A 14,020-nucleotide genomic window follows, 5' to 3' on the forward strand; every position below is an offset into this window, starting at 1 on the left:
ATGGTCAATTTCAACAATTGGCTTAAGTATTGGTGTCATTCAAAGGGGATCCAATGCCTGTCAGCCTGGGATGACATGCTCAACAAGCCACGATGCTTCGCTAGGGACAGCTTTCGGATATTGGCAAAGGCTCTTGCTTCCCCCATAGTACCTTCTTTAGGCAAGGCTCAAAAGACAAACCCACCTCCATAGGTATCACAAGGGATAAGAAACTAAGAGTAATGCTACTCAATGCCAGAAGTCTAAACCTCAAGATGCACGCACTCGAAAATCTCCTTAGCATGGAGAACATCGATATCTGTGCAGTAACAGAAACCTGGTTCAAGGCTCCCGAGAACACCCCAGCACTACCAGGTTATACCTCAATACCATGCTTTTCGGTCCCAAAACTTGGACCGAACCACAAAAGGAGGGGGGAGTATCAATATTCGTCAAAGATACCCACACCTCCAGGTTGGTGGCACAGCACAAAGCATCAGAGACTATCCATGTGCAACTAACAGTGGGTAAAACAGCCTTCCAGTTTATAGCCTGCTACAGACCACCCTCCCAAACCCAGGAACCCCACTCGGCCTTCCTGAGAACACTGGAAAATATGAAAGTCTCTCCAAACACCATTATATTGGGCGACTTCAACTACCCAAACATAGACTGGGAGCATTACTCTAGCTCCAACACCCTAGCCCAAAGGTTCCTAGAATTTATAAACTCAAATGATATGGAACAACTTGTTACCACTCCCACAAGAGGGGAAAACATACTGGACCTGATCATCACCAACATGGGGACTCTATGCTCCAGACCAGAAGTGTATCCCTCACTGGTAAGATCAGACCCTAAACTAATCTCACTGGATATTCACATCCCAACCCCACCCGCTGCCCAGAAAACCACAGTGAAAAACTTCTCTAAAGCAAATTTCACACTCCTTAAAACCAAGGTGGAATCCTTCAAAGCCCCCGAGCCTGTGGAAAATACGGCACAGACCGCAGAATCCTTTATAAATGCATTCCATGAACACCTTCAGGAATGCATGGATCATGCAATCCCAAATAAAACCAAGACCCAATCCTCCAAAGGCAGACGTCCTGTCTGGTGGACCCCAGCCATAAACAAACTATACAATAGAAGGAAGCTACTACATGATAGAGCAAAATCCCAAAAAGGGAAGGCATCTCTGATCAGTATTCGCAAAAAACTACGGGCACTCATAAAATAGTCTAAGGCCAGCTTCAAAAGAAAAATTGCACAGGACACTAAGGATAATCACAAGGCTTTCTTTAGTTAGAAACCTGGGTGAGAATTCCCAGATATGCTCAGAATTAGTCCAAAATGACAAAAAATACATTGAATCCCACAGACATTGCCAACATCCTAGTTGACATGTTCAGTGCAAACTTCTCACCCCCCTCCCCACCAAAAGGGCACATATCTATAACAGCAGAGTGCTGCCCCCCTGACATCTCAGATGCTCAGGTAAGAGCCTCCCTCTCCAAAGCAAAAAACACAGCATCAATGGGACTAGACGGTGCCCCGGGCTGCATCCTACATGAACTCCAAGAAGAGCTAAACCCAAACATAAAACTACTGTTCAATCTCAGCCTTACTACAGAATATGTACACAAAGAGTGGCGTACAGCAACAGTGGTCCCTCTCCACAAAGGTGGTGCCTCAACGGATCCTGGAAACTATCGCCCCATAAGCCTGACTAGCTTGGTCTGCAAAGCTATGGAAAGGATCATCATGGACCTCATAAATAAAGCTATTGGGGACCTACAGACACTGGATCCTACCCAGTTCGGCTTTGTTAAGAGCAGATCCTGCCTCTTAAACCTGGTTGATTTCTTTGAAACAGTCACCAAGGCCACTGACGAGGGGAAGGTGGTCCACACAGCCTACCTGGACCTCGGAAAAGCCTTCGATACAATACCCAACTTGGGCATTATAGATAAGCTCACCAGCTTAAATATAAACCCCTATGTCACTAGATGGGTTGCAAACTGGCTCAAGGACAGAACCCACATGGTTAGAATTGCTGCAGCCATGTCAGACTCCAAACAAGTTACATGTGGCGTCCCATAAGGCTCAGTCCTGGGACCTCTCTTGTTCGGTATATATTTCTCGGAGGTACAGGCCAACAGGGAAGGACTGTGGCTGACCAAGTTCGCAGATGACTGCAAACTGGGTGCCATAATCAACTCTCCAGCCGACACAAGCATCCTCCAAAAGGGCCTCATAGAAACAGACAACTGGTGCTAGAGCCATGGCCTCAACCTAAACTCCAAAAACTGTATAGTCATCCCCTTTAGCAACAACAAAGTGCCCACACATTACCACAGAGGTGGTAATCCATTAAGTACAGAAGAAGTAATTAAGAGACCTGGGGACCCAAGTTGATAGCAATCTCTCATTTGACAACCACGTGGCCAAAGGAGTCAGAAAAATTTTATATAGCCCACCTAATCATGAAGGGATTCACATCTAGATCAGGGGAGGTCATCGTGCCTCTTTACTCATCCCTCATCAGGCCCATAATTGAGTAAAATGCCCCTTTGGGGATGTACTTTGCCAGACACCTGCAGCAACTGGAAATACCCCAAAAGTACCTCACCAAAAGGATCAAAGGGCTCAAACAGATGCCATATGCTCCCCGGTTAAAGAAACTCCACCTCTACTCAGTGGCATACCGCCTGCTCAGAGGCGATCTGTGCCTGACGTATAAAGCCATGTCTAACCCAGAACTAATGGACATGCTGCACCTCAGAAAATCCAAATCCCAACGAGCTACGTGCTCGAGAGACTTGAACCTTAGCACTGAAATAAATAGGACATGCTGGAGGGACAGATTCATATCCTAGATGCTCCCCTCACTCTGGAACAAAATCCCAATCCATGTTAGGCAGAGCCCCTCACTGACCCTCTTCAAGAGAAATCTTGACGAGTGGACGGGAGATCGCAAGTTTACCCCTGGTATCTCTTCTGTGTCCCTGCTTGACAGAGGTACAGTAAACTAACCTTAAAAAGGCTACCTTCTGTGACCTACTATACAGAGGCACAATCAACTAATCTAAAAAGGTGATGAAAGCCAAACACACTCTGGCTAGGCTTATAAATGCCCTAGGGCAGATAGCCTAGTATCAACCTATGAACTGACTCCTTCTGGGATTCATACTGAGTTACATGTATCGGTAACATATCTAAGTACCACTGTAAAGTATTTTTATTAGACCCATTGCTCTTACATTGGAACTGTCAGAGTATCCTTCCACAATGCCCTCATTTCTGCCTGCAAATCCTGGTATTTTATGACTTTGTCTCTCTCTGCATGCAAGACATTGTTGTCACTGGGTGTAGCAATTTCAATGAAAATGCTAATTTTGTCTTTTCATGGACTACTGTAACTGGTTTTCTCACATCTATTTTTTTGAACTGTTGGTAATGGGTGATCCCATGTGATATACCTTCATCATTTTCTATAATTTTTTTGGCTCATGTTTCCAATGCTTCTCAGCTACTTCAGTATTATAATGTGTGCACAATCCCCAGTGCAACAATCTTGCCTCATTATTATGCCTTTCAGTATGTAGGCCTTCTGCCATAAATATATCACACCCAACAACAAGATGTGTAACTGTTTCCAATTCTATTTTACAAAACCTGCATTAATCTTTGCCTCCCACATGTTCAATGAACTTTGTAAACTAATTTGTGTGTAGTCCACTAACCCGGGCCGCCAATATTAACCTTTCACCTTTTGGATCAAGTTCACCTCTCCTTAATCATTCTTGCACAATAATGTGGCAAGACTGTTGCCTGATCAACATGAGGTTATTCCAGGAGTTTGCTGTGCTTGCTGCTATATTCATGTATTTTTCACATTTCTTGCTTTTCTTCTGATCCTTCACCTTGTATTCATTCATTTTTTAGCACAGTAAGTTGCTGTCCGATTTTTACCTACTTCTGGTTTTGATTTCCATTCCCACTTGACACTAATATGCTTCTGCTAAACTAAGCAGGGAAGTCATCTTAGACTTATTCTCCTCATGTTTTAAAATGTTCACTATGTTTGGATCTTGTGAGGTCACCATATATGTATGTAGTCTTACAACTGAAGATCTATACATGTAATCAATTTCGGGAAGGCCCTTACCACCTTCAAAATAGGGAATATATAATCTTGGTAAACAATGAGTTTTATAAATCATTTGAAAGCATAAAGCATTTTTCTTGTTTTCCTGTCCAGCTGATCCAATACCGTCTGGAGTCGGTCACAACAAAACTAAGTTACAGCAGGAAGAGTAAATTGGTTTATAGCTTGGGCTTTATTCCTAGAGGTTAGAGCTGTTTTCATTATTAATTTTATTCTAAAATATACCCTGCTGCATAGTCTTTGTAATGATGTGTGGAACCAGTCCATGCAATGTTTGCAAAGAAGGGTACACTACAACACCATCCCTGACCCTGGGCTAATACACAAGTAAAAGTTAAGGTTGACAGTGCTGTGTACACAAAGAAAACTGCAATGCAGACAGACTAATGGAATGAAAGGTCACCCCCCCCCCAAAAAAAAAAAATGTATGTCAAATGTTAGAAACAACAGTGTCTTCTTACAAAAAGTACAGTTTTGTACCTACCATAAATGTAGATGTTCGAGTGTAAACACTGCTGTAGTCATTACACTTGGGTTAAGTTGCCATCAGGCGGTCCCGCAGTCGGCCAGAGTTCCAAAGTCTTGGTCTGGCGTTGGTTCCTGTCGCCTCCTCCCTGACGTCAGTGCGGCAGAGGTATATAAGATGCAGCCAATGCCATTTTCTTCAGTTTTTCTTGCCCCAGATGTCAGGTGCCCCCAAATAGGTAGGCAATACAAATTGCTAGTAAAAAATACAAAAGAAAAGCAAACAACCATTTTTGTTACCAGCAAATACTCCCCATAGGTAATAAAGGGCATATGCCCTAGGTAAATACCAGAAAGTAAGAGGGGAAGGAGGGAGGGTAACCTGGACTGCAGCAGTGTTTACACTCGAACATCTACATTTATGGTAGGTACAAAACTGTACTATGTTCATCGTGTTACACTGCTGCAGTCATTACACTTGGGTGGAATCCCAAAGCTGAGGTAAGGAGGCTGGATCTATAAGGCATTAGGGGTGGCTATAAGGCCCTGCAGTACAGCAGTGGTGAAGCCAGCTCTGGATTTGGAGTATAAAGGCAAATGGTAATGCTTGGTGAAGGTATGCACAGAACTCCATGTTGCTGCTTCCAAAATATCCTTGGTAGGCAGTTGAAGTGGCTGTTGCCCTGGTGGAGTGAGATCTAATACTGCTAGGTACAGGTTTCCCATGGTGGGTATAGCAGAAACGTATACAGTGTCCTATCCATTTTGAAATAGTCTGCTTTGAAATGGCTTTTCCCTGTGCTCCTGCAGCATATGCTACCAATACTTGTTCAGATTTTCTGAAAGCTTTGGTTTTGTCCAAGTAGAAGCGTAACTGTCTGTGAATGCCCAAAGAATGTAGTAGTCTCTCCCCTTTGTTCTGTGGTTTTGGATAAAAAGTTGGCAAGTGAATAGTTTAGTTTAAAGCCACATTTGATACCACCTTTGGCATAAACGTAGGGTTGGTTCTTAAAGACACCCTGTCCTGGTGGAAGATGAGGAAAGGTTCCACTGCCATTAGTGCCTGTAATTCTGAAACTCTTCGTGCTGATGTTATTGCCAGTAGCAGAGCAGTTTTCCAAGAGATGTATTTTAATTCTGCTGTGTTAGCTGGCTCAAAAGGAGGTAAAGTTAATTTTTCCAAAACAAAATTCAGGTCCCAAGTAGGTGTTGGTGCTCTACGGGGCGGTCTTATGTTTTTAGCCCCTCTGAGGTATTGTTTGAGCAAAGGATTAGAAAAAATTGGTGGATCCGTGTTGTAATGAGCAGAGATAGCAGAGGCGTGGATAGTGATGGATAAAAAAAAGAGAGGCCCTTGTCCAGCATCTCAGTTAAGTATTGCAGTATCTGAAGAATGTTTGGGACTAGAGGGTCAAGGCTGTGCGCTTGGTTCCAGTCACAGAATCTCTTCCATTTGTCCGAGTATGTTTTCCTGGTGCTAGGCCTTCTGGCCTCCAGAATGACATCCATAACAGCTTTGGAGAGAGGCATTGCTTGCTTGACTAAGGAATTTTCCATGCAGCTAGATTTAAGGTCTTTAGCTGGCTGTGAAGTATCTGATTGTTGTGCTGAGTCAGCAACTGTGGACTTTGTGGTAAAATCCAGGGTGGTTCTTGTGTTAAGTTCTTTAAGATTGGGTACCAGTGCTGGCGTGGCCAGTCTGGTGCAATCAGGATCATTTTTGGCTCTTCCTGCCTGGCTTTTATGAGTACCTTTGGGAGGAGAGGTAAAGGAGGGAAAGCGTATACTTGTAGTTTTTTCCAGCTGAATGAGAGGGCATCCACTTTCCATGCTTGTGGATGGTAGCTCCTTGTGCAGAAGTTCTGTAATTGGCAGTTCTTTGGGGTAGCAAACAGATCTATGTCCGGGCTCCACCATTTTTGTGTTATCATTCTGAATATTTGTGGGTTCAGTTCCCATTCGTGTGGGTCCATAATGTTTCTTCTTAGGTCATCTGCCAGTGTGTTTTTCTCTCCTGGCAGGAATTGTGCTTGCAGATGAACTTGGTAGTTTAGAGCTGTGTTCCACAAGGTCATGGCTTGTCTGCAGAGGGGGTAGGAGTGTGCTTATGTACCACATAACTGTGGTGTTGTCTGTCTTTAATAGTAATTGTCCTGGATGCAGTAGGTCCTTGAAAGCTATAATAGCATTTTGTACAGCTAGCATCTCTTTTTGATTGATGTGGAGATGTCTTTGCTCTGTGGGCCACTCGCCCTGGATACATTTTCCTGCCATGTGTGCTCCCAGGCGTAATCTGATGCATCTGTTGTCAGTGTTTGCCTGGCTGTGGGTTGAGTGAAAGGTTGTCCCTTGTTGAGGTGACAAGCTTGTGCCCACCATTGAAACTCCTGTTGTAGGCAAGGAATTAGTAGTATAACTGTTTCCAAACTTTGACAGTGTTGAGACCATACACTCTTTAGGTACCATTGTAGTTTCCTCATATGCAGTCTGGCATATGGAATTAGTAGTATGCAAGATGCCATGTAGCCCAAGTCCTGCAGAATTTTTCTTGCAGGGAGTTGGGTCTTTCTTGCCATTAATTGAAAATATTGAGTCAGTTGTCCTTGCTTGTCTGGCGTGAGATAAGCCATCTGGGCCGTTGTGTTCAAACTGGCACCCAGGAATATTATCTGTTGTGAGGGCACTAGTTTTGATTTATTTTCGTTTACTGTGCACCCCAGGCAACTTAACTTTTTTACGTACGTCAGATGCTTTAGTATAATGTCCTTGATCTCTGCTCGAATCAGGCAGTCATCTAGGTATGGATAAATTTGAATTCCTTTTTGCCTGGAAAATGCAATTACTGGTGCCAGGCACTTTGTGAAGACCCTGGGCACAGTAGATAAGCCAAAGGGCAGTGCAGAGAATTGATAATGCATTGAACCAGCAAGAAATCTAAGGTATCTTCTGCAATTTTGTCTGATAGGGACATGCAGGTATGCCTCTGAGGTCCAAAGTCACGAGCCAAGCTTTATTGCCCAGCATGGGAAGAAGCTGCTGTAGTGTCAACATCTTGAATTTCGGAACATCCAGGTAAGTGTTTAGTGTAGAAAGGTCCAGAATGGGTCTCCAGGCTTTGTCCTTTCTGGGAACCAGAAAGAGTCTTGAGTAAAATCCTTGTCCCTGTGGTGGTACCTTTTGAATAGCTCTCATGTCCATGAGTGCTGTAATTTGTTTTTCAGCCTCTGCCCATTGATTTGGTGGCAGATTTGGCATTCCTTTTAGCCTTGGAAAGGTATGGAAATGGAACCTGCAACCTTGAGATACAATGTTGAGAACCCATTTGTCTTTGGTGATGCAATGCCAGTTGTGATAGAAAAGTGCCAGTTTTCCTCCTAATGGGGCTGCCAACAGAGAGCTCTTTGGCAGCTGTAGTGGAAAGTCATTGAGGCTGTTTTTTATAAGGTTGAGGCCTGTCTTCCCCTTCTTTTTGGCCTGATGTGCCCCATTGTCGAGGCCTGTAAGGGCCTTGTGTCTGACCTCTTCCTCTTGGACATCTGTATCTGCCCCTTTGAGGTCTATCTGTGACTGGAAAGGACCAATTCTTTGTTGGCCAATTTCTGCTAAAACGAAGAGGCTGAACCTGTAAGAAATCTTTCACCGTTTGCATAGATTTTGCCTTATCCTCCATCTTCTTTAATACCTCCTCTACCTTAACTCCAAACAGCACATCCCGCTGCAAAGGTGCATCCAATAATTTGACCTTAACATGATCTGGTAATGTATGTTCTTTTAACCAAGCATGCCTTCTAATGACAGAGCCTGTAACTGCTGCTCTACAGGAGGCCTCTAAGGAATCAAACCCACATTGCAAAGTATGTTTTCCTACTTGTTCAGCTGCATGCAATAAATCCTGCATTTCTTTTAAGTTAGGAGGATCTGAATCTGGAAGCATCTTTTGTTTCAACTGAGACATCAAAAATTGCTGATATTTTAGCATGTGAAACTGGCAATTCAAGGCTCTCATTGCTAAAGTTGCAGACGTATATACATTCTTTCCCAATCTGTCTAATGCTCTGGAATCTCTGTCAGAGGGAACTGAGTTTTTTTGCTGATTAGGCCTTAATCCCCTTGGGTCCCTGAGAAATAGTTTCAGGGTCAGCAACATGGCTTTTGTACAGAAATTTGTGAGAGTCAGGATACTCTGTAATATCTATCAGGTTTAAACTGGGGCTGGGGGTAAGGAGTCAGGGTTCAAACTGGATTCAGTGTACACATCATCCACAATGTTAAAAACTGGTGGGATAGCAAGGAGTCTGTGTTGGGGCAATAAAAGGAAGTCTCTGAGTCTTTTCTTGGATTCTGAGTAATCCTGGCCTTCCCAATGGAAATGCTCTCTCATGGTATGTAAGGTCTCCCCAAAGGAGCAATCCTCAGGCGGAGAGGCTGATGGAATTGATTCCTCAGCATCAGAATCCTCATTAGGGGGAAAAGAATATCCTAGGTCCGAGGGAGAGTCAGAGGAAATGGACACCTGGTCAGAAGATTCATAGTCTGCATCCTGCCTGGGCCTTTTATCAGGAGGGGGATGGGACCCCCTGATCAGGGTGATTAGGTCCTCGGCCATTTTTAGCATTTGTTTCTTAGGCATGGAAGCCTGTCCTGGAGAGAGTTGCGTCCGTTGCTTAGCCTTTAAGGGGGGCTTAGACTTAACAGAGGGTTTAATAGTTAACTGGGTAGGTCTGAAAACACCCTCTGTAGCTGTGGATTGCTCAGCTACTTTGGGTTCCTCTTCAGGTTTAGGATCGGTAAACTGAAGGCCTAGTGTGTCCGAAGGCCCAGCCAGCTCCATGTGGGAGACGGAGGCGGTCTGTGGTTCTGTGGAAGCGGTCGTCAGGGGCTGTGTAGGCGCCTCGCTGAAAACCGGAGAACCGGCGACTGGCCTAGAAGAGGCCTCGTCGTCCGTTTTGGGCCTCGGATGCCTGTCCTTCTTGCGCTTTTTATGCATTGTGGTTGTCGGAATTTCCGACGGCATGGTGTAATTGAATTTTCTACCAAAATAATGTTCGGCAAAATCAAATCGACGTTTAATAGTGCGCTTGTTAAACCTAGCACAAAACTGACAACCAGTGACGTTGTGGTCAGGGCCTAGGCATGGAATACAATAGAAGTGGAAATTCTTATGAGGTATTTGCTTCCCACAAGAAATACAGTTATTAACTTTTACTGACATCGGTTTGAGGCAAGAAAAAGTTTCCCCAATGGGGTACTTAGCTTTTTTAGAAGACTTCGATTCTGGATTTGGAATGAAAATCTCAGGAGTTGGCCAACCGGCACTTGTGAAGTGCTTCTGCTTCGGGCACCGCGCAGCAAGAAAGACTGAAGAAAATGGCGTTGGCTGCATCTTATATACCCCTGTCGCACTGACGTCAGGGAGGAGGCGACAGCAACCGACGCCGGACCAAGACTCTGGAACTCTGGCTGACTGCGGGACCGCCTGATGGCAGGATAAAAGTGTAATGACTGCAGCAGTGTAACACGAACATCTGGTTTACTATCTGTATGACCACATATGTATAGACACTAATTTAGAAACCTAGGTTCATAGAGCTGGTGAAACAGTTCTAAAGAAAACTGGCTACTAGCATGCATGCTGCATGTACACTGCTACTCTGAAACATGGATGACAGCTTAAATTCTCCAGGTATCTCGTCTAAGCATAACATGCTTTCACATCAACTGTCTTCCATGGCTAAGAAACTATTACTTCTGAAGGACTGTAAAACTACAGGTTGGTGATCGTGCTCAGTATACCCAGAATGGTGATACATGGCCATATGTTGCACACAGCAAAGCTCAGTGATGTAGCATGATCCATGTTTAAGAATCACACTAATGATATGTCTGATCACAGTACTGATATATCTGCATTCTAAACACAGTGTGCACAGCTACTGTATGTAACAGTGTACTTTGTTTATGAATACTAAGGGCTGTAAATCAAGTCATAAATCTGTTAAAACTATTGTCAGTATCTAAACTAACCTGTTACTAATACTTTAAATTTACTACTTCACTTATCCTATGCTGACATTCTACTGTGCATTATCTTCTATATCGCTAATAAATGCTTCAACATATACTACGAAATATATCTCAAACTGTAACATGAACTCCCTTAGGGGACTACATTCACCCTACATAGCTAATGGACATAAATATTCTAAAGTAAGTTCTATATTACTGTATTTTGACTGTTTGAACTAATATGCACTCTGAATAACATTTTGTATGTATATTTAATATTTACACTGTACAATATACATTTACAATACATTCATTGTTTTACAGTATGAATACTTTATGTAGAATGCATGCTTATTATATTTCATTTGTACAATATGGCTGAAAGGGATCCAACTAGATCAGCCCACTACTCAGTTATCAAACTACAAAAAATAAATAAATCCATCATAACAGGCAATCATAACATATTATCTTACAACTTACTATAATGAAACTGGAGGAATGTATTAAGTTTTATTTAACTGAAATGAAGCACTGATCCAAAAGGAACCATTTCAGATTCACCTTGGGTGTGAGAAAGGGACACACCAGAAAATGCTACATCAGTAAAATAAACAGTAAACAGTTAATTATATGAGCGACCATATGAGTTTACAATATTTACATAGTATACATAAAAAGGTTTGCTAGAGAGGGAAAATATAAACATAACTCTTGAGTTAGGATGACTGACGGCAGGGATGGAGGAGGAGGGGAAACTGAGTAATGGAAATTGAAAATAGACAGATGACAAAAAGAGCTGAAATGATGTGTACATAGGACAATAAAAAGGCTAGCAATGAGTAAATTGCTGTAACTAGGTATTTGGAAGAAGAGTGGAAGGTAGGCGCCAAAATAAAATTTATTTACAGTGCTAAGTGATGACATTATTTTGGAAACCTATGCATTTGGCTTCAAGTTTCAGGTGTTTTTTAAAGAGCTTTCTGAAAATTTAAATAACAGTCTCTCTCATGTCATGGGGTAAGGATTGCTAGATTTTGGGACTTAGGACCAAAAAGTTTCAGTTGTTACATTGTTTTAGTGATGTTGAGCATGTGAAGGGCTGCTAAATGTGTTGGTTGGAGTCTGAGGTTGTAGCATCTGTCTTGTAGATCTCTGCCAGCTAGGTTGCTGAAGGTATTTTGATTAAAGAGCTTGAACAGTGAGCTAAAGAGAAGTTCAGCTCTCTATTGAATGGGTAAACCCCTTTAGCTTTCTGCAGCAGAGTTCAGTCGTGTTCAGATCTAGGGAGCAGGGTTATAAAGTGGCAAATTTTCCTGCATACTGATTGTAAACTTGTGAGTTTTTCTTAGCTGCACTGGCGACGATGGGGAATATGCAACATACAGTAACAGCAGTAAACAGTTTGCAGGACTATAGAGTTCACAAATTAAGATTAAGCAGGTGCATCAAAAGTTTGGTTTTAGCTCTCTGTACAGCATAGTTAATCTACAAATGTAATAAATAATGACCACAAAAACCTAAAAAAATATTTAAACTCGCATGTCAAGTCAGCCAAGCTGATAAGTGTTTAGTACTACACTGAAATACTCAATAATCTTTTCAACTTCAGTATGCACTCAGGCACCACAAGTATACATCTGGCTGTTTTACAGGTAGATTTATGAACATACAGAAATGTTGGGTATTAAAACGTTTTTTTCTTGACCATAAAACATAGCGTCTACCTGCAGTGTTGGAAGATCAATAAAGATGTGTCTGTCTAATCGTCCTGGTCTCATAAGTGCATTGTCCAGGATGTCTGCACGGTTTGTTGAAGCCAGTACTATGACATGATCAGTTGTTCCCATCCCTAACAGAAACAAAAAGCAAAGAGATTAAGAGTATACAAACAATGCTTCTTAAAACTTAATTAAATGGTATTCTACTTACAAGCAAAAACTGGTTACAAAACTACATTAAACTATAATCTTATGCTAGCACCCAACCATAAAAACATAGAAAGTTGTAGAAGTATCAACAGATTACAGGCATGGGAAATTACAAAGAACTGCACACTGAAATGGCACCCTCCATGTTGCAAGATAAGATGACAATCTAATTGCATTAAAGAAAAAAAAAAGCAGTGACTAGGTGAGACAAATGATGCTAATTAATAAAAAATATATACATCCCTTAGCAATAACAAACCTAGCTTGTCTTGATTAAAAGCATGAGCAGTGAAAATTAAATAAAGTGCATCTGTGCAGATTACTGTTGCTTGGAATCTTAAAACTGTCATGCAGAGAAAACCCATTTTGCTAATATGCTTGCGAAGGTAAAACCAACCAGTTTAGGAACTTTTCCTACAGAGTTACGTGATAAAACAATGCCACATATGCCTCAAGGTTCAGATACTCTGTAGAGTACAGTTGCTTTAGGAATTCACCAAAACTTTAACTCTAACAGGTAACAGTGCAGAAGTGGATCATAACACTTCAGCTCCTACTTGCTTTAGTCATGATCCACCCTGAGCTTTAAGCAAAGATGACACTTAGCCTGCATGAGGGGAGAAGTGGTCTACTATTCATGCACACAACATATAAAAACAGCATTAACCCACAACATTCTTTGGCAAGAAATGTGTGGTAATCAAATAACCAATAAGTACAACACAGTAAGCCCAACATTACTATATACATAAAAAGCTAAAAGGCATCAATATGAATAAGCAGTGAAATCCAGTCATTTAGTATAACAGACAAAATAGTAGAAAAATGTCCCTTTTCACGACAGTACACTTATGTGAGGTACTCTTCATAAAATCAGATGACAGAATCCATTTTTTTTCATCATTATAAGCCATAGCAACAAGACAGCTGACCTAAAGTAAGTTTTTTTTTAATCACCCACCTGAAAGGCTGGCTGTGCTACCACTCAATCCCAAACAGACATCACACTAATAAAAAGTGGAAATCTTACTAAAGATTAGCAGAAGTTCTGCAAGACATGACATGCAGACCCAAATCACACTAATTCATCAAACAGCATGACTCTTTGGAGAGTCTCTGCAGAGAACTCTGCAAAGTAGCAAAAGGAAGAATTGTCCCACTCAAAGTTTTACATTAAAAATGTGACAAATTACAGTAGTGTACCCTACAGCAGGGGCTTCTTAACCTCTTCATCACTGACCATTTTCAGGAATGTTTTTCCCAAACTACTGCCTTTTCTTGGCTATTTTTTTCTTGTATATAAACAAATATTTCTAAAATAGTCTGATATATTCTCAGGAAGTTCACCAGAAAAGATAGTGGGATAACTACATACAAAAGAGCCTTAGAAAGTGTCCCTATCTTCAAAGACAAAGGAGCATATGAATGCTGATTTTTAACCATTGATTCTTTACTGTGAAATTTTGCA

General features: G+C 41.9%; 1 protein-coding gene across 1 annotated transcript in view; it reads right to left on the reverse strand.

Annotated features, from left to right (window-relative positions):
• Positions 1 to 14,020, reverse strand: part of SPG7 (SPG7 matrix AAA peptidase subunit, paraplegin) — an 898,665-nt gene that overhangs the window by 361,113 nt on the left and 523,532 nt on the right. The window contains exon 8 of the mRNA XM_044081590.1: positions 12,349 to 12,473. Coding sequence (XP_043937525.1) covers positions 12,349 to 12,473 — 125 coding nt within the window. The remainder of the gene's footprint in view (positions 1 to 12,348; positions 12,474 to 14,020) is intronic.

Source organism: Protopterus annectens, chromosome 8.part1, assembly GCF_019279795.1.
Source record: "Protopterus annectens isolate FY-2018-M chromosome 8.part1, PAN1.0, whole genome shotgun sequence".
In the NCBI taxonomy this organism is placed as follows: domain Eukaryota; kingdom Metazoa; phylum Chordata; order Ceratodontiformes; family Protopteridae; genus Protopterus; species Protopterus annectens.